The sequence below is a fragment of the Saccopteryx leptura genome, chromosome 2 (assembly GCF_036850995.1).
Source record: "Saccopteryx leptura isolate mSacLep1 chromosome 2, mSacLep1_pri_phased_curated, whole genome shotgun sequence".
In the NCBI taxonomy this organism is placed as follows: domain Eukaryota; kingdom Metazoa; phylum Chordata; class Mammalia; order Chiroptera; family Emballonuridae; genus Saccopteryx; species Saccopteryx leptura.
In genome coordinates this window covers 318,278,771-318,303,726 of record NC_089504.1, presented here as the reverse complement: position 1 = coordinate 318,303,726, position 24,956 = coordinate 318,278,771, and the positions used below count along the sequence as shown (strand labels likewise).

Below are 24,956 nucleotides of genomic sequence, written 5' to 3'. Positions count from 1 at the left end.
CTGCAGAGAGCACTCCCCTGGGCAAATATATTCCCCTGGTAAATAATTACGGATGTGTTTTTTATTCCTGCTGGTCTATAGCATCCTCCCCACCCATCCAGGAGCTGGTTACGGACCGCCCTCTTAGGAAACTGCTGTACAGGGGGTCCTCGGGTTACGACAGTCTCAACACAGTCTCAACGTACGATGTTTTGAGTTTAAGATGCTCACTCCTTTAAAAACTTTAAAAAATTGAGACGTGAGTGTTTTGGCTTATGCTGTTAACGTTGTATTTACAAAGTATGTGGGTGAACCAGTTTGGCTGCGCGCGGCGGAAGAATATGCAGTAACACTGCCTATGAGGGCGGAAGCTGGCACCCCCCAGTACGCTCACCCACGCCATTTTGGACTGTTAAAAGCCCAAGGGTTCTTCTATTTGTGTTAGACTACAACTGACCCTGGTTATGTCACTGTCTTAGGAACGAAACTGTGTCATAACTCGAGGACCCCACCCCCACCCCGCCCAGGCTTTGAACAAACTTTTTGACCTTGAGCATCTTCCTCCACCACCTCCTTCCATATTTTTCTAACTATAAAATCTACACTGCTCACAAAAATTAGGGGATCAGGGAACGTGCAGATACTCCAGTACTTTCAGCCTTTTGTATAGTGCGTTTTCACCAATGAAATAAAAGTTGGTTTTGCATCTCATTTGCATAATCAAACAACTTTCTTTGACTTGTGGTTTGCTTTTCTGATATTCTTGTTTAATTAAAAAAAATCAAACGCTTCTTTTTTAAATTGCTTCATTAGAGGAAGGGCCAGGGCCCATTGGTTGATTCTTGTATGTGCCCTGACTAGGGATCAAACTCACAATCTTGGTATATCAGGATGATGCTCTAACCAACTGAGCTACCCAGCCCAGGCTGCAAGCAATTTCTAATTGAGACCTAAACTTTTACTTCAGGAATGTTGACTTATACACATTTGTATGGATAGCAGATATTTTAGTAGAAGAAATTAATCTTTGACACAAGAAGTTCTAACTTGTGCTCAACAGAAATCTCTACTTAATTTAGGCCTCTTTTTAATTTTTTTTCATTGAGTATCTTTTATTTCATTTTTAATGAATAGAGAGTTAATATTCCAGGAGAAAAACCAACACATCTGGCTTCTAAGTCTGTAGCCACAGACTCTGGGGATGGCATTGCAAGCAGATTTGGGGCTTAAGGAAACATCAACTAATTAAAGGGGACTTGAGCATTGCAGAACGATGCCCATGCCCCAGACCTTCTGGGAATCCCCATTGTCTGCGAAAGAAAACAAATCCAAAGAACGACTTCCTGAGTCTTCTTGGAAGTTGCATGGATTGTTTAGCTCACTTTTGGTCAAGATGAACAGAGAACCTCAGGAGTCCCTTTTAGCTGCACAGAATCCACCTGGAACTATCTAGAGCAGCGGTTCTCAACCTGTGGGTCGCAACCCCGGCGAGGGTCGAATGACCAAAACACAGGGGTCGCCTAAAGCCATCGAAAAACACATATTTAAAAATGTACTGTATAATACATATGTATTTTCCGATGGCTTTAGGCGACCCCTGTATTTTGGTCGTTCGACCCTCGCCGGGGTCGCGACCCACAGGTTGAGAACCGCTGATCTAGAGCAGTACCAGCCAACAGAAATACCACGTGAGCCATGCATCCTATGTAATTGTAAGTTTCATGGTAACCATATTTGAAAAGGTAAAAAGAAATAGAATTAATTTTAATGTTATAGTTTATTTAATGCAAAGTGAAATAAATGCAAAAGTTATGAACATTTCATATCCCTTGATTCGTACCAAGTATTCACAACCTAGTGTGTGGTTTATTTTATTCCTACAGGGCACCAAAGAGTAGAAGCTGCGGGTGTATAAGTGCTCAGAAGCCACATATGACTAGTGACCGTGCATTGGACAGGACAGTGCTTGACCTCTCCTGTGTTCCTCTTCTTTCCACCGGGTCATTGCCTGTACTTCCGACAGCTCTGCCTTTCCTAGTTTAACGTTCTTTCTTTTATGTCCCCCTATGGCTTCATTGTCATGACTAGTTTTTACCATTCCGCAGATCCTGGTAACATCTCACTCTAACCCAGTGGTTCTCAACCTTTCTAATGCCGTGACCCCACAATACAGTTCCTCATGTTGCGGTGACCCCAAACCAAAACATAATTTTTGGTGGCTACTTCATAACTGTAATTTTGCTACAGTTATGATTTGGAATGTAAATACCTGATATGCATTATGTATTTTCTGATGGCTTTAGGTGACCCCGCTGGGGTCGTGACCCACAGGTTGAGAACCGCTGCTCTAACCGATATCCCTATTACTACACAAATACTTGGTAAAAACATTGTTCAGGGACTCCTGCAGATCATCCTTCACCTTCTATTAAAGAGATTCTGTCTCTGAAATTGGATTCTCTTTCCCTCCAATATCTTCAAGATGTCTACACCTCATGAGCTCTCCCCAGTCCAACTTCAGAACACACCCGGGTCTGGGTGTGACCCTCTCCCACGGGTCTGTTGCTGCTGCCCAGACCCCAGAGCGGATGTTAGTAATGCAAAGCCTGACCTCCGTGCGGGTCCTTCAATAATTCCTTATTGCCTACGGGGATGTGCTGTCATCTTTTTAGTAGCATCTTTCGAACTGGTTTCCCTGAAAAAGCTGGCATTGCACTGATAGCTGCCAATCTCTGGAAGCCCCTACTTGAACATGTGAGCTTCCTGAACGTCCCCATGCCATCCACACCCATGTCCTACAGCACGTGCTTTCTGCGCACCAGGGGTGCCCCTCCTGCGCACCCCTGAACTGCTCCTGTGAGCATCTCCACCCTTGCCTGGACCCCAGGCAGGATTATAGCTATATTCCCTGCCCTGTGACTACTTCAATTTTGGCATTTTCCAGTTTTTTTTTTCAATAACTATATAATTTTTTTAAAATGTGTGTCTCTTTTCTTAGTTAGTAAGGATGTAGGATCCACAAGGTTATGTCTTATTCACCTGGGCTAACACTATCCTTGGCACCTGGTAGAGAACCATCAATGAATGGTTGTGGAATGAATGGATAATGAATGAATGAATTATAGATCTTTTCAACTCTCCTGGCACCAGCTACACAAGCTTTCTGCTCTAGATTAGTCCCGTTAATGTTTCAGAAATACGACCCGGTCATCTGGGCCTCCGGACATCTGCTCATGCATGTGCCTTTGCCTGGTGTAGTCTCTCCCTTCCCTCTGATCATCCAAGACCACACTCGCTCTCTCCAGCTCAACCTCCTTCTCTGAAGCCTCCACTAGCCACGGCAGCCCGCAGTGATTTTCCCTTCATTAATTTCCTACAGAAACCATTATCCGGAATGATTAAAAAGCACATGCTTCTTAATATAGCCTTTAAACTTCTTCTAAATGTCTCCCATTGCCATGGCTAAATTAGAACGTTCCCTTCCAATAAGAGGGATGTTCTGCATCTTTGGGTTTGATCTTCTCAGGACGTGAACCAATGTCTCCCGAGTTAAGGAAATGACCTAACCATGGGGATGAAACTCGCCTTTCTGTGTAGCGTGTTGCTAGCTTCAGAAAATGCCACTCTTTAAGACTTTAAAGGTTCTTTTTTTCCTTTCTTCTTTCATTTTTCAATGCCTGAAGTTTCAAGTAAAAAAAAATAAAAACAGGAATTCACTTTGATCTCATGTCCATTTGCCCAGAGGGGGGTCCTTTGCTGAAGTGTGTCCATGAAAATAATTTTCATGTTGATGAAACCGTTTGGGAACTAAGCCAAAGGATCAAAGATCATGCAACTACTGGAATAAAAGTTGAACAGGCACCTCTTATTGAAGGCAAACTAAGATAACCCTGTAAATGACTGTTATGTGGAACTATGAAGGCCTACCCTGCTCACAATTATAGAGATTGGTCTATTTGAATCAGTCTCTTTGCTGATTAACATAAGCTTTTCAGATATTACCATTTGTTTGTTAAAATTCATTACAAACCCATTTTCACCAACATTGCCAACAAGCACACACACCCGCCCCACCCCTTCCATCTGCGGCACCCTCTTGCTCATATAACATTCTTTTTGATGTAGGTGAGACATGGTAAACAAAATGAGATTCAGACTCTAATACAGCCCTCAATGAATTCCCGGACAGAGACAATGAAAGAGACTTTATCTCCAATATGGCAATGGGGAACTTGCACAATTTTAGACACTGTTATCTAAAAAGCTAAGCTTGTTTGCCCTCACTAGTTTCTAGGTTGTAAACATACAACCACAGGAAGAAGAAGTAATTCTGTTCTGTTCACAAATAATATTAAAATGATGAAAAATATCTTCTTTCTTTCTTTCTTTCTTTCTTTCTTTCTTTCTTTCTTTCTTTCTTTCTTTCTTTCTTTTCTTCTTTCTTTTCTTCCCTCCCTCCTTTCTTTTCTTTTCTTTTCTTTTCTCTCTCTCTATTTCTTTCTTTCTTTATTTCTTTCTTTCGAGATACAGAAAGAGAGAAGAGAGACAGGAACATAGAGCTGTTCCCGTATGTGCCCTGACTGGGGATCAAACGAGCTCAAGTCTTAATAAACTATTTCCTGGCATAGAGAATTCTATGATGTCTTCCACTCTTTACTCAGGTCACTAGTGGGTCATTTAAATAGTAAAGAAAATTTTTCAAAGAAAATTTCATTTTTAAACCTCTATAATACATCAATAGACACCACTTAAAACATTTTTACCCTGATTTCTATTTTAATGAAAGTAGGTAATATCCCATACCAATAAACCAGAGAGTAATGCAGTTTAATGGTCCTTCCCTCTCTCCCTCTGTTGTTTGGAATGCAGAAAGCAAACAAATAAATTCTACTTTTTTCCAACGAAAAAACAGTAGAAGTCTTGAATGTGTCAAATTTCATGAAAAAAAAAATAAAAATAACTTTAAAAGATACATACCTAAATCATTTTGATTTAACGTAAAAAACTGACTTTATAGGGGTGACAGTGGAGAACCTAATTAAATTCTACATCAACCTCAGTGACCACTAACCAAAGGGAATTGCTCTGGGCACAACGATTGGAATTCAACAGACAAGAGCAAGGTGATCGCAAGAGGAAAAGGGTGGGGGAGGTGGAAGAAGGTGAAGTGGGGACAAATGGTCCCGGAAAGAGACTGACTTTGGAGGGTTGGTATGCAATACAATACAATATACAGGTGATGGAGTAGAGAATCGTACCCTTGAAGTCTATATAATTTTATATACCAATGTCACCCTAATAAACAATAAAGTTTTTTGATCTTTTTTTAGCGAGAGAGTGAGAGAGAGCGAGAGAGAGGGATAGAAAAGGACAGACAGACAGATGGAAAGGGAGAGAGGTGAGAAGCATCAATTCTTTTTTGCTGCATCTAAGTTATTCACTGATTTCTTTCTCATGTGTGCTGTGACGGGTGGGGGCTCCAGGTGAGCTAGTGACCCCTTGCTCAAGCCAGTGATCTTGGACTCAAGTCAGTGACCTTTGGGTTCAAGCCAGCAACCATGAAGTCATGTCTATTATCCCACACTCAATTCGGTGACCCTGCGCTCAAGCCAGCGACCTAGGGGTTTCGAACCTGGATCTTCTGCATCGCAGGCCAATGCTCTATCTCCTGTGCCAGTGCCTGTTCAGGCTAATAAAAGAAAAAAAATTTATGACTCCATTCCACCAACCTTTCTGATGACCCATTCCTATAAAGCACCACCCTCAATTTCCAGTGTTGGTTTCTTAAAAGTGCAGGGAAAACTAAAGTCACCACAGAATCTCTGCAGACTTTTATGGTCACCTTGTTTATAACTAGATGGGTAGTTTTGTTTTAAAGGTACTCATCTTTCTGAGAACTGTTCATTTGCTCTAATGAACACTGTCTCTGCGCATTTGAATTTGTACGTTGTGTGTAATTAGACCATGCTATTACAGTAACAGTTATGACTTTTCTAAACGCATTTGGGAATGAACCACTGACTCCCACACGACAAGGAGGGAGGACACCAGATAAAAGATGGCAGCCCACTGCTCCACTCTTCATCTATGAGGCGATGGGTGTCACTCCTAATATTTCACAAGAGGAACAGTAAGCATCGATTAATCTGTGGAGGGGGTGTAGGGGAGGGCAGTTAAATGAGTTCAATGAAAATTTTGCATTCTATCCCACTAATTGACAACGAGCAATTATCTTAAGAAGAAAATATTTGTTACGGCATCCATTTCCAATACGTTCTTGCATTATGTGCTTTTGCTTTTATTTCTCAGGTAATCTCAAATCAAAAGCAAGAATTAAACGTCACAGCTCATTTAAATCTCCCGTAGTTGATTTAGCTACACGTTCAAATGACTTATCTTTTTCCCTTTCTGCTTATCTTCAAATGCATGGTTGTCTTCTGACATCATGTTTATGCACCAGGCCTTCCTGGGGATTTAAATGTCAAAGCACAGTGCTAAGGCAAGCCAAGAGCAAATAGAGTTTCCTTTTGTCCTAATCCATGCAATACATCAAAGAATAAGGCGGCTGTTGAATCTTAAAATGGTTAATTTAACTTCTTTTCTTTTCTTTTTTGCTCTTAGGGGAGTTACCTCCTCTGGCATAGTGCTACTGTGTTTTCTTCTTAAATATAAGTTTTGTCACTCTAGTCCTTTATTTGTACTTAAAAATAAGATTGCTTTGAAATCACTTCAGAGAGACAATAGACTTGAATACGGGTTCACCTGGGTGTGATACTTTGGGGTCACTGAGCGTGTGTGTTTGTGTGCCAGATCAATGACTAAGACTTACATGTTCAAGTGTAAACAGGAAGCTCCTCTGGGGTCCCTTCTGAAAGAAACCAAGTGTCTCCGGCAGTGGAGTTCAAGATCAAAGGGGTTGGGGTCTGAAGTTAGCATGGGAGGTGAAGCAAGTTGACACAAAGAGCCACACATCAAATGTAAGAGATGAGCCAATTCCAGCATGCAAACACGGGGCTCTTCAGAAATCTATTCATAATTCAGTGTAGCCCAAAGAGAGAAAGAGAAAGGAAGAACATAGCCATTTGCAATACAAAATCAAGGGGATCCAAGACGGATCATAACTGAGATCAGGTTAGGAGACAAAATCAATATATCTACAATAAAGATCCACAACATAAACTGTTAATGTAAAAAAATAAATAAAAATAAAGCTGGATTATGTAACTAGTCTTTTTTTTTCCTTCTAGGTGTTTATTTTGAGCTGGCGATCTGATTTTAGGGACCCTGAGTAACTTTTGCTCTCAGGGTGGTTTTGAAGGGTGTTCTTTCTACAAAGGGAAACCCAGCCTTGTGCCTGGAAACTCCGTGTTGGGTCCAGTGCTCCAGGATCGAGTTCGCGCTGACCTGTTCTTTGCTGCCTTGGAGTCTGATGGAATCAGTGTCATGATGACGTCAGAATATAGCAGGCACAGAGTTTTGAACAATGTGAAATCCTATGGAGGTGTGGCTTGGGCCCTGCGTTCTGCCTTTGGGGGTGTGATGTATGGAAGACCTCATGACAGGCTGAGGTGTGTGCTGGAGGCATGACCTGCTGGAAAAGAGGGGCCTAAGACAGCGATGCCCAACCCCCACGCTCACACATACCACGATGAAGTTCAGCTTGTATGCAGTTTGCAAGCGGTCTAGAAATCAGTGTGTGTTCCTATGAGATCTAGAAGAATGCTTAGATGGCTTTCTGGTATACCAGGGAGAGGGAATTAGGAGCAAGACGGCAGAGGATATGCAAACCTGCAGTGACCAATCATCCTGCGACCCAGACTGAGAGGTTTCTTCAGGCACAGGGCTCTCAGTACTAAAATCAGGACAGCCCTGTACAAATTAGATCAGTAATCACCTTACTCAGATCCCAAAACAGAGCCCAGCAGTGGCCAAGGCATATCCCAAGGCAGTTGGGACAGAGGCTGACCCCTGAAGACAAAGCACGCTGGAGACCTTCAGGGGAGCCCAGAGGAACTTGAGTAGAACACGTGGAACAGAGCCCACCCCTCTGATTACAAGATGCTACAGAAGTTATCTGGCCATGACCCAAGGGCCATGCTGGTGGGGTCAAGAAAGGCACTTAAAATGGGGGCAATAGCCCAAAAAGGGAGTTTGACCTTTGCCTCAGTCTGAATCTCATACTGACTGAATATACATATGTATAAAGTTATTAGAGTATCCAAATATATGTGTTCAAATACTTATTTTTTTCCTGCCAGACCAGGTGGTGGCACAGTGGATGGAGTATCCACCTGGGATGATGAGAACCCAGGTTTGAAACCCCAAGGTTGCCAGCTTGAACACAGGCTCACTAGCTTGAGTACAGGCTCACTAGCTTGAGTGCAGGGATGCTGGTTTGAGTGTGGGATCAGAAGCATGACCCCATGGTTGCTGGCTTGAGCCCAAGGTCGCTGGCTTGAGCCCTAGGTCACTAGCTTGAGCAAGGGGTCACTGGCTTGGCTGGAGCCCCCCCTCCCCATCAAGGCACATATGAGAAAACAATCAATGAACAACTAAGGTGCCACAACTATGAGTTGATGCTTTTCATTTCCCTTCCTCTCTCTCTCTCTCTCTCTCTCTCTCTCTCTCTCACACACACACACACACACACACACACACACACACACAAAATTCTGCTATGGGTTGGAAGCAGGAGCTTCTGAGCAAATGAAGATCAATGTTAGAAAATAAATAATGCTCTGTGCCTTCTTCATTTCAGTGAGGACTATACATTTTAAACCTGCTCTTGTAGAAACTCACGACCTCCTTACGAACTGGTAACATTAATCTACCTATTTGTTCTTCCCCTTTCCACTAGTCAGCTTAGTTTTACAACATCATACCCTGTGCCTATCCAACTCTCATGTAAAGGCTTTTATAAAGAAATCATCTACTTATTTTTCATTTCTTTCCAGGAAAAAATAGTCAGAAAGAAACAGGGTAGATGTGCTTGGAAAGAAAGCACTGAATTAAAAACAGAAACAAACAAACAAAAAAACTGGGGCTGTGATTCTGCACCTCCATCCAAAAATATATATAGTGAAGATTTAATTACTGATTCAGAAATAGGACCCAGTCTATCCACCATTTCTTGGGGGCTGATTCTGCAGGTTGTGGTTAAGCTGGGACACTTCCTCTTCCTCTTCCGCTCCCCGTGCTATTCGGAATGTTGACTGGCTTTGCTTCTTAATATACAGGGTGTCCGTAAAGTCATGGTGCACTTTTGACTGGTCACAGGAAAGCAACAAAAGATGATAGAAATGTGAAATCTGCACCAAATAAAAGGAAAACTCTCCCAGTTTCATACCTATTCGGTGCAGTCCGATGTGGGCTCACACACAGAATTTTTAGGGCTCCTTAGGTAGCTATCCTGTATAGCCTCTACAGACTCGTCACTGACTGATGGCCTACCAGAACGGGGTTTCTCCACCAAACTGCCGGTTTCCTTCAACTGCTTATCCCACCGAGTAATGTTATTCCTATGTGGTGGCGCTTTGTTATAAATGCGCCAATATTCACGTTGCACTTTGGTCACGGATTCTAATTTAGCGAGCCACAGAACACACTGAACTTTCCTCTGTACTGTCCACATCTCGACTGGCATGGCCGTGGGCTGCTTCTCTGTCTACATGGTGTTATGTCATCATCTGCGCATGCGCACAAGCTGCCACATCATCCTACAGAAACTGGGAGGGTTTTCCTTTTATTTGGTGCAGATTTCACATTTCTATCGTCTTTTGTTGCTTTCCTGTGACTGGTCAAAAGTGCACCATGACTTTACGGACACACTGTATTTACAAGGGTGGTAGAAGGAAAGTGAAGGCGATTATAATTCTAATGAACTACTCTTCCCAGTTTTGCTACCTGCTGCTGACTCTAACAACAGGAATTTGCTCTGGCTTCTAAATAGCCACTTAGTGCCAGGTTCTAGCCTCTAGGGGACATCACTGGCATGGAACTGAACAGACCCTGAAATAAATGTGTCATCTTTTCTTTCAAAGCCATCAACACACTTTGGAATTAGTCCCTCTGTGTTTGGAGAAAAGGTGGTATTGGTTGATTTTAGAAATGGAAGAAGGGGGAAAAAAAGAAACAGATGCTTTTGGTTCCAAGAAAAATAAAACTTGACTCCAGGGACATGAATGAGCAAGGATTATTTTTTTCCATGTAGAAAGAAAGGAAGGGGATTGCCGACCCTGGTTCACGGGAGCTGGGGTTTTCCTGACCAGGCCGCTCCAAGTATGGCGTCTGCATTTGAACAAGGACTGTGGAGGGGAAGGGGCAGCATCTGAACCTGGGAAATAAAAGCTTTCTCAAGACTGACACCAGCTTATCTCTCATTAGCCAGGACTGTGTCACATGGCTACTCCTGCCTACGACAAAGAAAGCACACCTCGCTGGTGGCTCAGCTACGACTGGTGGTTCTTAGGATTGATAGAGAAGTCGCAACCAGCAAAACAGACTTGACTATTACTCAGCAAGCAGATACATTTTTATCCAAATGAGGCAAGAACACCGACTACTGAAACTCAAAATATTTTAGCAGCAGCTTTGTCACCCCATATGTGATGGAGAAGAACCACAGACAACCGAGCCAGACGACAGCTCCGCGGGGACTCCCACGCGGCACTGTCTGTGGCAGCCAGTGTCCAGATGGAGACCGACCCTTCAGGATCCTCCAGGGCTCACTCCAGTCCCCCCCCTTTTACTCTCTCCCTCTTCCCCCAGCCATCTGCCCCTCCCTTTGAAATGCCCCACGATTCTGACTGTGGTGTGGTTCTGTCTTGCAGGAGGAAGGGAATAAACCTGAGTTGTGAGGGTTGCATGGCCAGTAGTCGTCGCGGCCATCACAGCCAGGCAGGTGCAGGTTCCATTAGATTCGGGCAAAGATAAAGAAACAGTGGAGCCAAAAACTGGTGGGCCTTTCCTTTATTCTAGCCTCGCACGCAGCCAGTGAGTAAACACACACGGAGGGAAAACACTTCCTTCTCACTTATAGCTCCCAAAGACATTCATACATTTTCCGGTTCCACAACCAGGAGAATCTTCTCTGGGTTTTCCTAGAACCATAGGCCCCCACCAGTCTCAGTCACCTCTGGTTCCCCATCTGGTTCTCCCTTCTCCTCTCTGCACAAACTCTCCAAAAACATGGCTTCCTTCTTCCTTCCCCTTATGCTTCTTTATAAACTTTTCTTGGTGTGAAAACCCCTCCTCCAGCAACATTAGTATAACAATGGCCCCTCCCAAACAGGAAGGTAATCACAGATCACATACCTGGGCAGCGCCATTTTTAACAATAAAAGTGAGCAAACTCAAAAAGCATATTTGCCCAATAAGAGTGTTTCTGCAAAGGCATGGCTCAGATTTCCACACTGGAGAGCAGCTTAGAGGAGGTGGGTTGAGAATAGCAGCTACACGGGGCATCTAAAGACGTTTGGCACACGGAACTGACAATGTAAGGGTGCTGGAATAGATAATAGTTTCACAAGGAGAAACAAAGATGCTATCTGCTTTATCTTACTGTTTTCAGGGCACCTTCTAGCAGCTGAGGATTTGATGGTGGGGGGACTCTGCCCTAAGGGCAGGGCAGGATGGAAGGGTGGAGCTAGACACTTCCCACTTTGGAAGCAGCTTCCGGTCCCTCTCCACCTCCTCCCCTCCCCATCTACAGCTGTCTAGGAGATGCAGCCAAGTAAACCAGGGGCCCTCAAGAGGTAAACATGGCGATTTTGGCAGACACAACATCTTATTGTACAAGCTGCTGATACACACTTGCTATACCCTTACATCCAGCTGCCTTCTTGACACTTCAACTGAAACGATGTTTCAGTGCATGCCCACCACCAAGTCCATGATATTTCCCCCCTCAACCTCCTGACCAGTTTTTACCACTAACTCCTACCTTCTAGTCGCTTTTACCAAATCATCTCCTCTCTTCCTCTCATGCCCCACACCGAGCCCATCCAGAACTGCCACTGATGCGGAATCGACCACCTTTCACTAACTTTTGTGCTAGAGCCCTGGTCTTAGGACCCCAGCATCTTTCACTGGGATGACTCTAACAGGCTCCTGTTCCTCCCCCTCACCCCCACACAGCCAGATACCTTTTTGAAACAGAAGCAAGATTATATCCTTGCTCCACTGGAGACACCTGCAAGGACCCCCTAGGTCCATCGCAATAAAAGCCAAGTTGTTAGCACAGCCCACGGGTTTCCAAGTCTGGCCTCAGGGACCGCTCTGGCCTCCTCTCCTGCAATTCTGCCCCTTGTCCTCCCAGGTGTGCCACCTGGCCCCTTGCCGATCCTAGGTCATGCCACCCAGCCTCACTGCATTGACCATCTTCCCTTTCTCTGTAATGCTCCTTCCCAAATCGGCAAGTTCTGTTACCTCTTTCAGCTCTTGACCTATTACTACCCTTTCAGTGAGATTAACCCTGACCAGCCTCTCTAACCTGCCACCCAACACCTTGATCTCTTTGAATGCCAGTCCCCCTTGATCTGCTCTACTCCCCCAACAGAATGCCGAGAAAGCACGCTGTTTGAAGTGAAACAGCAACATCGTCATAAAGTCTGGCCTGTTTGCAAAAGCTGAGTGAACTAACTTGGTTATTACTGACAGAAATTATCGTATTATTAAAGCTACTGGCATGGAAAATGGACAAGGTACTAACATATCTCCACTTGCTGTACAGCTATTACGAAGAAGGAAAATCTTCCCGTGTGGAAAGCAATTATTAAAATTTATAGATAAACATCTAATATCAGAACGCACGATCGTAAAAGTCTCATCTCTTGGTTTTCCTGATTATTGCTACCATTTGCATTGGGCAAAAATAGTGGCTATTACATTATCAATGGTTCAAAAATTAGGAGCGCACTTCTAATAAAATTGTTCATTGTTCTGTTTAAATATAAACTGGTGGGGCTATCAGGATGTGTATTTTCAAATATGTAACGGAAATAAGCACTATGATATGTCAAGTTTTATTACAAACATATTAAGGCTTTAAAAAGTTACCTTATAGCAGCCGTAAACCTTAATTTACCAGTCACAGGAATGCTATTTTATTAAGATTATATGGAACAGGCCCTGGCTGGTTGGCTCAGGGTAGAGCATCAGCATGGTGTGTGGATGTCCCGGGTTTGATTCCTGGTCAGGATACACAGGAGAGGTGCCAAACTGTTCCTCCCCTCCCCCCTTCTCCTCCTGCAGCCATGGCTTGATTGGCTTGAGCAAGTTGGCCCAGGCACTAAGGATGACTTCATGGCCTCCACCTCAGGAGCTAAAAAAAATGGCTCCTGTTGCAACAAAGCAACAGCCCCAGATGGGCAGATCATCGCCCCCTAGTGGGCTTGCCAGGTGGATCCTGGTTGGGGCGCATGCAGGAGTCTGTCTCTCTGCTTCCCCTCCTCTCACTAAAAATAAAATAAAATAATAACAACAACAATAATAATAAAGATTATATGGAACAGGCTTACTCTGTTAGAGATGACAGTATATATAATTAAGGTTCATTATGTGTCTTTGAATGCCTTCCCAAGGATCTTCTCTTAAATGAAATAATATTATTAGAGATTTAAGGTGAATATTTGGTTGGAGGTATATTAAAACTAACAGAACTTTCATCTTTCAAAATATAAATGTAACAAAATTATTTTTTGGAATAAGATAGCCCTCTCATAACAGATTTAAAATGGTTTTTAAAATCACCTGGAGTCACCAGCTTAAATGTAACTGATAGATGCAGTTTGTTTATGGACAAAACATCTGACAATGAACTATTATTTGCATGTTGGAATGTAAAACATTTTTAGAAGTACATTAAGGTAGAATATGTAATACTGTCACAATATTTCATACAAAGTTGCATTTTTACACTGTGTGAGTGCAGTGAATTTGCAAAAATTAAAAAAGATTAGATTTTGCAATCCTTTAGCACCTGCATTTTGTAAGCAGACTCAATCACATTAAATATTCTGCTTCAGGAAGTGTTCATACTGCCCACTAACAGTTTTAATGTTTCTTTTACTTTGGGTGGGGCTTTAGAGGGGACAATAGGATAAGGATGAGCTGTGACCAAGATAAGAAGAGAAGGGATGTCTCTGCTTTATGGGCATAGAAAACAAAACTAAAAATAAACTTGAGTTCTTTTGCAACTCAGCTGTTGCTTGCAAAACCACGTGCATAATGCTCGCATTCATTGAGGTAAATTGATGGACTGATGCAGCTATTTTCATTCAGCATGCTGCAAAAAAACTTTAAAACATGTAATACCTGACCATGTAGTCAGAGGCACTGACCTGTTTTCCCTTAGGTTGTCCGATAAAGAAAATGACAACAGCCAACAGAGTAATAGCCATTTGGTGTGAAAGAATACAAATTAAACCTATTTTTTTTGTAAGATCGGCAAAAAGTATATATATTTTTTTGGTGTGCCACAGTATTTTAGTAATTAGTTTATCTGTGCCATGGGATGAAAAGAGTTGAAAATTGTTGGTCTAAGGGGACATCACAGATTGTTCTAGCCTGTATATCCATGTCCTGATATTAACATCATTGCAAATATCATACATCTAGGACCACAGGCATGGCAAAGGGCTCCTTCCAGCTAACCCTTCAGAGGGTGGGGGTGTAGGTGAGTGTTTCACTCATCCCGCAACATAAGCATAACTTCGAAAAGTCTGGACCACCTGAGGTCGGATGAAGACCGCTTACCTGTCTATGATGGCGCACATGTCAATGCTGACGTTTGCAAAGCTTCCCGGCCTCCTTTGTGCCACCTCATACAAGTTGACAAGTTGGTCATCCACTTGAATGAGCTGCATGCATCCTTGGAATGAGGGCTGAAGGACAGAGTGACTTGAGTTATTCGGCTGGTTCAGAAAACCTGTGAGAGAGCAGAAATGGGGCCGTTAAATCCTGGGTACAGCGCGTATCACTAAGTTCCCTCTTGGGGATGCCCCTCTGACCATGGCCATTGTCTCCAACTTCTGTTTCATGGATCCTTGCTGGTGTCGTAGTCAACACAGAAGAATGAAGTCTCATGAGAAATAGATGCTATTTCAGGGAAAACCGTGAGGGTTGAACCTAGGATGACTCTTTGTCTCTAGGGGTCTAGCATCCCTCATATTTTCTCCTTGACATCTTCTCATTCTGTCACAGTTCTTTGTCCCTCTAATGTCAACAGCTCACTGCCGTACTTCTGCGCCTCACCATCTGCACAGATGACAGAGTTTAGACCTTTCTCAACTGTCCAGCTGCCTTTCTCTTATATTTTCAACATTATACCTGTTTTCTTAACGCCCAGAGGCCTGTTATTTAGATGTCAAGAAATTAAACTTATTATGGTCAATTAAGACAAACCTATTTTATGAATTAATGCCTAATCTAACTCAATCCAAAGAGGTATTTGCAATACAAGTGATTTCTCAATTTATAAAATCCTAAGAAACATTGCAAGGAGATAAATTTTGACGTAAGTTCCAGCCATCCAGCTCTGAGTATCTATCGTATACATGGTACTTAATACAGTATGGGGAGCATGAAGGATAAGAAATAAAACTAAAATTAAAAGATAATAAATAACAAGATTAAAACACTACTGATTCTATTAGGGAATAGCACATACACATACATACACATACCAAGTTGGAAAATAGATATCAAAAAATTTTATTGCAAACATTGATGTTGCTGGTTTGAAACCCTGGTTTTGCCTGGTCAAGGCACATATGGGAGTTGATGCTTCCTGGTCCTCCCCCATTTTCTCTCTCTTTCTCCTCTCTCTATAAAAATGAATAAATAAAATAAAAAAAGTTTATTGGAAAATAACTTTAAAATAGCACCACCAATCAATTACCAGTAGAAAAACAAATAGAAAATTCTTATGCAGAGAAGATGTGTAGGCAATAGGGAATAATATTTCTTGATTCCATTAAGCATCTCCTGTAAGTTCACAAAAAGCATCTCCTTTTCATATAGTTCTCCACACCAACTGGCCTACCAGAGCAAACTTGAACTGTACCAATTTGCTTAAAGATCTGATGTTATTCATCCATCCCCATTTAAAATTTCAATTTTAAAAAATCAAGGTATTCACACATTTATTTCAATCTCATAGTATATGTACAGCAAAGATCATTTATACAGAATAGATGGAGTCAAATATGTCCTATTAATTGAGTAAATCTTCAATAAAAACTTAAAAAGAATTGACCATTAAGTGATTTTTTAGAAAAATGTCTTATTCTATTTCTTGAGAAATAGTAGTTTAGGACAATAGAACCTCTTTCTCCCTTGATTAATGGGTTATACAATTTAAAGTCTAATAATTATAATTAGAACCCTCTTTAAGGGTGCATTACAGAGCTGTGGTATATCCTTTTCCATCGCCAGAATAGTATGTAAAAACAGGATTATACTTAAATTAATTCCTTGAATTAGAAATTAACATAAAGCTCTATTTCAATGCCAAACGTACAACTAATCTATATATTTTTTCCTAAGTCACATTTTCTTAAATTTGCATTGACCTAGTCCTCTCAGAAATCACTGATCTCAGAGAAGTCATTTACGTAGGCTAGCTGTGAGCATAGCCGTGATTTTAAATCTGCCTAATCAAGACAATATTGAAAGGAGTTGATGTCTAAACTCAGCAGACAGAAACCATCCAGCTGCCACTTGAATGAGTATTCTTGACAAGATGATCACTTGGCTCTGTGTTTTTTTGAATCTTTGCGAGTCTCTAAATATACAACTAGCTTTGGCTATTCCAGAATAGTAGATCTCTTTGTGAGAACAAGAGCTTCGTGGAAGCAAGGCAGCTGCCAGGCACAGAGACCGCTGAGGATTGGACTGGGTGCAGTTAAGTTCATAGAACAAGACTTCATTAGTCACCCATGATGATGTCTGTTTGGTCGGAATGAATTTTGGAGTTTGAAATTGTCAAGTCCTTTCATTTTTCTACATGGCATACATGCTAGCAGAAGATAATCATGGGATAAACAGCTATGGATCTACTAAAATTTTAGCTTATTTCTTTCTTTCTGCATTACCTTTAACATGTCCAAGAGGGAATCCATTCTGTCCCCCCCCTCTGGAAGTCCCCTTCCACAGTGAATTAAGGCTGACCTCTGTGGTCAGTAGAAAGCTGTGGAAGTAAGTGGTGGCCGTGTATGACGTCCAAAGCTAGTGTTCAACTTGGTCCCTGAGGTTGCTAACCCTGACCAGTCAGCCATCATGCCTGAGTAGTCTTGCGGGGAGACCCGTGAGAGATAATAAATCATGGTTTTAAGTCATTTACATTTTTGGAGTGATTTGTCATATAATAATAAATAGCTATTAATGGATTTGGTACTGAGAGAGAATTGGAACATAAATCTAAAAACGTGGCAGGGACTTAGGGGGCCGGGATGTCCAAATACATGAGATGGGCTTTGAAAGTCCTGTTAGTAGAAGCCTGATGACTCCGGAGGAGGTTGTCAGCAATGGCTTGAAGGCAGGTGAGGAATGGATGTTGTTGGAAGTGAGAGCAACTGGGTCCTGTGTGTGCTGCTGCAGGAAGTTTAGCAACACTGTGATATCCCAGACAGGAAGAAGTTATCCTTGAGGAACTGGGAATCTAGCTGAGGGCAATTCCAGACAGAGACTTCTGACATATATCTATTTATAGTGAAAGGAGAAAAGAAGGGAGAAAAACTAAAGAAAAACTGTTACATATGAAGAAGCCAGGACTTGATGGGTTTGAAGATACATGTTTTCTCAATTCCAGTCTCCCCAGATGGCAAGCAATGCAAAAACTAAGAAGCCACTTGCAGGCAAAGATCAACTACCAACAAAACGTACAGACACCACGGAGGTGTGACTGTACTCTCCAAGTTAAAACGTCCAAACTGTGTTAGTTGGTGCCTCCCAGAACCCTCAGTCAGACAAAACAAGCTCTAGGCAGCATGTTGGTCCATCTTCCATAGACACTGAGTTATACAATAGGGATTCTAATAATCTCAAAGGCATTTTGTCCTTAGCCTGTCAGCAGAAACCCAATGGAAAACAAAATTATGTAATGGAGTAAACCTGAATCACATTCACAGAAAGTCTCCAGATTTTATTTATTTTTTTAACAGAACTGTACTAGTGATAACACCACCATCTTGGACTGAATGAAACAGAGACAAAATGTGTTTAGACCCTAAACTTCTATAGGCGGGAAACTGCGCAGCTGTCCTGACCCTTCTTTTAGAGCTAAATGAGTTAAAGATATTGGGTCTCTAATCCTGAAATCCCTTTGAAATGGAGGAGAAAAGTATTATTTATTTTTTTGTATTTGTTCCCTGTGTGTATAAATATAATGTCCCCAAAAAAATACGAGTGTGTGTAGTGTCTGTGATACTTTCAGTGGCTACGATAAAGCTCAGGAATTAATGCCCTTACTAGATTAAAAGCAGGAGTGTTTGAAGATATAAATTTACAGCTCAGACTCGGGTGGTCAGAAATGAACAGATATAAAATGAATAGAAAGTTAAACTTAGTAAAAATTTGCCTATTTAGTAGAAAGAGTATATATAACAAACAGGTAAACTTTTGTTTGTTTTGGCTTGGAGCTTTAAATTTAGTATATCTATATATTTGGAATAAAAAAATGAAATATTCATACGTGGGTTATTGTTACTAGGCTGCACGATCTGACAATCTGTGGGCATGTTGTAATGCTCACAGTGAATCGTAACTTGTCTACCTCAACTGCATTTCACGACCAGTAAACGGGGAGCCCCTCTTCCCTCCCTACAGGGCTCATTATAATTAGGTTGCCTGACCGGTGTGCTTGAGATTTACGTTTCCAGACTAGAGATATAAAAACTTCATATCTGATTTGATGTCCATTCCGTATTTTATTATGCTTGCTGACAAAAGATATACATGCAATTTCAAGGTTCTAAAATTTTAAGTCAGAAATACATCAGTGAAAAGCACACCGGTATTTCTTTTGATGTTCAACTGCCAATCCGAATTGTTATAAGTTATCATGTTAATTTGACGGGCCAGAAAGAGCCAACAGTGGCAGCAGGGCTGAACATTCTGCGCATCAGATGTGTCTCTATTTAGGGTTACTCTAAATGGGGCAGTTTGGGAGGTCAGAGAGAGGCTGGTAGAGTAAAGTAAGGGTGCAAAAAACCTTTCCATTTACGCTTGGGTGACTGTGAAAACTGTCTGCTGATCTCTACTCTTTCCCCAGGCTTCCTGAATGACTCACGCTGACGGGAACTCGGGTCCAAGTAGGCAGCGTGTTAGAGCAGGCTGGACGTGAGCCCAGCGGCGGCTGGTGCCTCCACAGTGAGAACAGCCATGCAGCAGACCCACCTGGTATGGCTGTGGGATAAACTATAATACAGGTTGATACGCAAATAAATGAATTTGCTGAAGATAGTGGAACCAGGTTCTCACTGTCATGAAAGGGGGGTACCAGTGGAAAGTGGAAAAATCTTGACTGGATCCTGTGCGTTTGGATTGAAATTTAATCCGTGTTGTACACCTGTGGCTTCTGGGGTATGTAGATAGATGTAGAGATAAATCTAGCGGGACCGTTGCATGCTCAGTCTGTATATGGTATGGTTCGACCATGCACTGAAGAGAGTCCCGAATCAGGGTTATGCAGAGGCGGTGAGTATCCCTAGAGTTCAGATCTTAGTTTCTCTACTGAGTAAAACCAGGACTCCTTGGAGAAATGGCTGGTTCTGGAACTGGGTCAGGGAATATACAATATGAGTGCGGGACAGTATGTGGAACCGGAAAGTAAAAATGTGCTCCAAGAATGTGGGCTTGTGTTAGAATGATAGAGGAGTCAGCCTGAAGTGGGCTCCTCTGTGGAAATGTGGACAATTCGAGTGCAAAATAAAGAACGGGAGCATCAAAATATATTTTGAGTATCAAAAGAAAGAATAAATGAAGGAAGGAAGGAGAGAAGGAAAGAGAGAGCAAAAGTAGAATAAAAAAGGAAGAAAAGAAGAAAGAAAGAGAAAAAGAATGAAATATAAATTTCAGATCAGACCTCACTGAATAGAATAGGAATCCATGAGTCTACCTGCATAAAAATGAATAACTAAATGGGAAGAATAGCAATCCCTTCTTATAGTACTATGCTAACTAATAAATATTAAAAGGATGTTGAATTAGCAAGTCATCATTTGGCAATCAACATAATAGTAATTAATTTGGGAAAAGGATAACAATTGATGCTCACATACGTAGGAGAAAGTTGGATAAGGAATCGTCTCAAAGTGTCTCCCTAAAAATCTATTTATTAATTTCAAAAAGAAAACTAGGCATTGTAAAACAGTGGAGAAACCTGGAAGATGGCTTTGTAATCAAGTGATCAAAGTTATCGCCATCAGTAAAGGGACCAACTAACATCATGGGCCACCAAATCAGATGCAATAAAAAGAATACATCGTCTAGTGCAGGGGTCAGGAAACTTTTTGGCTGAGAGAGCCATGAACGCCACATATTTTAAAATGTTATTCCGTGCGAGCCATACAACCACCGGTGTACGTTATGCATTATCCAATAAAAATTTGGTGTTGTCCCGGAGGACAGCTGTGATTGGCTCCAGCCACCCGCAACCATGAACATGAGCGGTAGGAAATGAATGGATTGTAATACAAGAGAATGTTTTATATTTTTAACGTTATTATTTATTTTTTATTAAATATTTGTCTGCGAGCTAGATGCAGCCATCCACAGAGCCACATCTGGCTCATGAGCCATAGGTTCCCGATCCCTGGCCTGGTGGTATCCCCACCCAAAATACATAACCTAGGTCCAATCAGGAGGGCAGACCCAAACTGAGAGGGTCTTCAGGAATGACAAGGTTGTAAAAGTCAAGAATCAACTGAGAATCTGATTCCAGATTTTAGAGACTGGAGAGGCAGGAAAACCGGGTACAACATGTGATTCCAGGTTGGTGTTTTGTTTTTTTTTTGCCATAAAAGTCATTATAGGACAATTAGCAGTACTTGAATGAAGTCTCTAGGTGAAAGTTACACTGGTGGCTTTTGTATTTTTGCAAAAGTTTTACAAAATTTGAGTTGTTTGAAATAAGAACTATTTAAAAATAAAAAATAGAAAACTTCAAAATAAAAACAATTTACATACTTCTGTTCCATCTGACAAGAAATTGTGCCTTATTCTAAAAACTCTGCCATTTGGCATTAATTTATTTTCTAACAAAATGAAACAGTCCTGTCTCCATGTTCTCATGAGCTACTTTTTCTGTATTCCACTGTAATCTGCATTCAATGCTCGTGATTTTCAATGAAATTGGGCTTCCTAACTTCAGTGATTTTCAGGTAACCAATGGCCATCCTTGCCCTTTAGCTAGACTTCTCAGTGGCATTTGACACTTTATCCTCATATATTTGTGTTTTATGTTATCCAACCCCAATGGCTTTTGTGGCTTTAGAAGACTGAATATTCTGACTCCTGCATCCCACTCCGAGTTCAGTTCACACCCCTCTTCGTCAGAGTTAGACTAGAGGGTTCCTAAAGCCTAAGAACATCAGGACACACACAACCACTCAGCACACCTCCTGAGAATTAAAACATTAAAACGATGCTAATTAAGCCATTAAATAAACATAACATTCTATAAAAACTTAATACTTTTTCTCAATATATGTATACTCTGTGCTTCAAGTAAGCATCTCACAATTAGAAATAATTCAGTCAGCCTCACTTATGGTGGTGCAGTGGGTAAAGCATCGACCTGGAACACTGAGGTCGTTGGTTCAAAGCCCTGGGCTTGCCTGGTCAAGGCACATACAGGAGTTGATGCTTCCTGCTCCTCCCTTCTCTCTCTCTTTTTATCTACTCTCTCTCTAAAAATGAATAAATAAAATCTAAAAAAAATAGTATTAAAAAATAGTTTAGTCATTTTGTGTGTGTGTGTGCCTGCTTTGCTAGTTCCCTAATCAAATGCTTAAGATGTCTATCTACCCTTGCAAATTATGTTTCTTGTTCTCTTGTCTGTGCCTCAGGAAAACCATGCCCTTTCTGTCTGGAATTTTCTTCTCCCTTGCATTTTTCATAGTTGACTTATTCTTACGATTCAGGTCAGCTCAAATGTCACCTTCCAAGAGGGGCCTTCCAAGACCACTCTATTATAAAAGTATTCTATCAATTTTCTCTCCCTAGTTCTTTGGCTACTCATTTCTTGTTATAGAATTTGTCACAATTTATACTTATCTGGATTAGTTTATTTACTGACACATATGTGTGTGTTTCTGAGTGTGTTTTTCTCCTCTTTTAGCCTATTAGTTTCATGACAGTTCATACTGTCTTGTTTCTGTATGAATTACATATATATACACACATTCACCATAAAATTCATCACCCTACTTATCTTACAATAATCAATGGGATATATATGGGAGATGTTCAAAGCATGCCTCTTATAAAATTTAGAAACAAATCACTTTTTAACAGATAGAAGCTATCTGTTACAACATAATATATATCAGTTTCTGGGTTTCATGGACCCTTCTCTATTTGTTAGGCAAATGATCAATTGAATGAATATGTTTGAATTTTTGCCTGGGAATGAAGTGATATATATTTAATCTCACATCCTCACCTCCTTCAGGGCTTAGTGTCAGTTACCTTATCTGATTGGCCTGCTCTGACCGCCAGTTAAATAATGGCCCCCTTTCTTAGCTCTCTAACCCACTCACCAAATTCATTTTTCTTCCTAACACTTATCACCGTCTGATATATTATATGTTTGTTTGCAATTTTGCTCCCCTTTTATAAGACTGTAAACTTCTTGAGACATTGATTCTGCTAGATCTTCCTTAGTGGAGGGCTCAACAACTGCTATTGAGCGACAGACAGACAACGAGGGCTGCTGAGCAAGGAAATGGCCTGATCAATTCGTGTTATTATCTCTCCGGTGGAGATAAGAACAGACTGGGGGAGGGGCAACGTGAAGTAGGAAAGGTCTTATAAAGGAGCCATTGGAAAAGTTCCAAATTCTCATCCAGAACGTCAGTAAAACTAACACAGAGAAAATAGATGAAAGATATTTTACAGGAAGATGTGAGAGAATTGGCTAATCCGTTGCATATGAGTTCTTCGCAACCAGAGTGACATTTAGCTTTGTTGCTGAGCAACAAGAGGAATGCTTTTGTATCCACTTGATGGGGGAGCATCAGGTCATCAACAAGTGGGATTGAAACAAGCCAGTGAAAGGGTGGTGAGTGATTTTGAGAAGTTCAGGGCTGGACTTTTCCAGTCTAAAGTACCAGTGGGATAGCCAAGACACAATGTTCAGTCTGCAGGTTAATATTACTGTCTGAACTCCAGGAAAGAGATCAGAATTCGGGAAAGATTTGTGAGTAAGATTTATGCCAGGGAGGGGGAAAACATTGCGTGAAGGAAATGAATAGTGCACTAAGTAAGCAACCCCAAGGCTGGAAAGCTAGAAATCATCTGCACATCAGAGGCAGGATCAGGAAAAGAAACTGGTGTAAAAATCTGAGAAGGAGGCAGAAGAAAGACCAAGAAGGAAGGATATCTGGCAAAGGAATGCTCATCAGTGGGAAAGGTCACAGACTCGAAATTATATAAAGCAGTGGTCCCCAACCCCCGGTGTGCGGGTCATTTGGTACCAGTCCACAGAGAAAGAATAAATAACTTATATTATTTCCGTTTTATTTATATTTAAGTCTGAATGATATTTTATTTTTAAAAAATGACCAGATTCCCTCTGTTACATCCGTCTAAGACTCACTCTTGACGCTTGTCTCGGTCACGTGATACATTTATCCGTCCCACCCTAAAGGCTGGTCCGTGAAAATATATTATATTTTCTGACATTAAACTGGTCCATGGCCCAGAAAAGGTTGGGGACCACTGATATAAACAGTTAGGGTTGGACTTGGGTTTACCACTTAAATCAACGGGAGATGTGGAGAAACTGAAGAAGAGGGTGTGGGTAAGGAATCACAGCATTTTCCACCACCTGCTTCCAATCCCATCTCCAGTAGGAAGCCAGGGTGATCTCTATCAAACATGTTAATCTGGTCATGTTACAATCTGATCAGGAGTATGGCCTGACCTGTGGTGGTGCAGTGGATAAAGGATTGACCTGAAATGCTGAGGTCATTGGTTTGAAACCCTGGGCTTGCTTGGTCAAGGCACATATGGGAGTTGATGCTTCCTGTTCCTCCCCCATTCTCTCTCTCTCTCTTTCTCTCTCTCTCTCTCTCTCTCTCTCTCTCTCTCTCTCTCACACACACACACACACACACACAGTAATCTCAATCTCTCTCCTCTCTAAAATGAATAATTAAAATCTTAAAAAAAGAGTTATTGATATGATAAAATGAATAAGGTTTTAAAAACATTTCTAAGGTCTTTCTTTTCCTCTAATGTTCTGGTATTCAAAATGCAAAATACATTTGGAGTGATTTAAAAAAGAGATGTTATAATTGAGAAAAGGAAATATTTATTTTTTTTTAATTTGTATTTATTAGTTTTATTTTACTGAATTAAAATTAATTTAATTTGTCGAACCACATAGGTAGCTAGAATAATTTAAAATATGTATATCTTATTATATTTAAAATAGAGAAACTTTAATATATTGTTGATTACCCTGAATGTGACCTTGGGAGACTTTTTAATGTTCTGCACTAGATACAAATATGATTTTTTTTAATGTTGTAAGAACGTTTCCATGTTCATTACTTAAGTATGATGTTACAGCTTGAAGGGTAAAATCCTTCGATAATGCTTCAAATCTCACTAATCCAATACTCTCTAATAATGATATATTTTCCCAAACTGCTGACACTATTTATTGTGTTATTTTAAAAAATGACTTGTTGCATATAAAAATATTTGTGAAATTTTTATTGCATTGCAATTTTTATGCAAATTATCTGTAG

The 24,956-nt window shown here is 41.1% G+C and overlaps 1 protein-coding gene across 1 annotated transcript in view; it reads right to left on the bottom strand.

Moving 5' to 3' along the window:
• CNTNAP2 (contactin associated protein 2) overlaps positions 1-24,956 on the bottom strand; it is a 1,312,105-nt gene that overhangs the window by 543,638 nt on the left and 743,511 nt on the right. Inside the window, exon 10 of the mRNA XM_066362952.1 lies at positions 14,734-14,905. Within this exon, the coding sequence (XP_066219049.1) occupies positions 14,734-14,905 (172 nt within the window). The remainder of the gene's footprint in view (positions 1-14,733; positions 14,906-24,956) is intronic.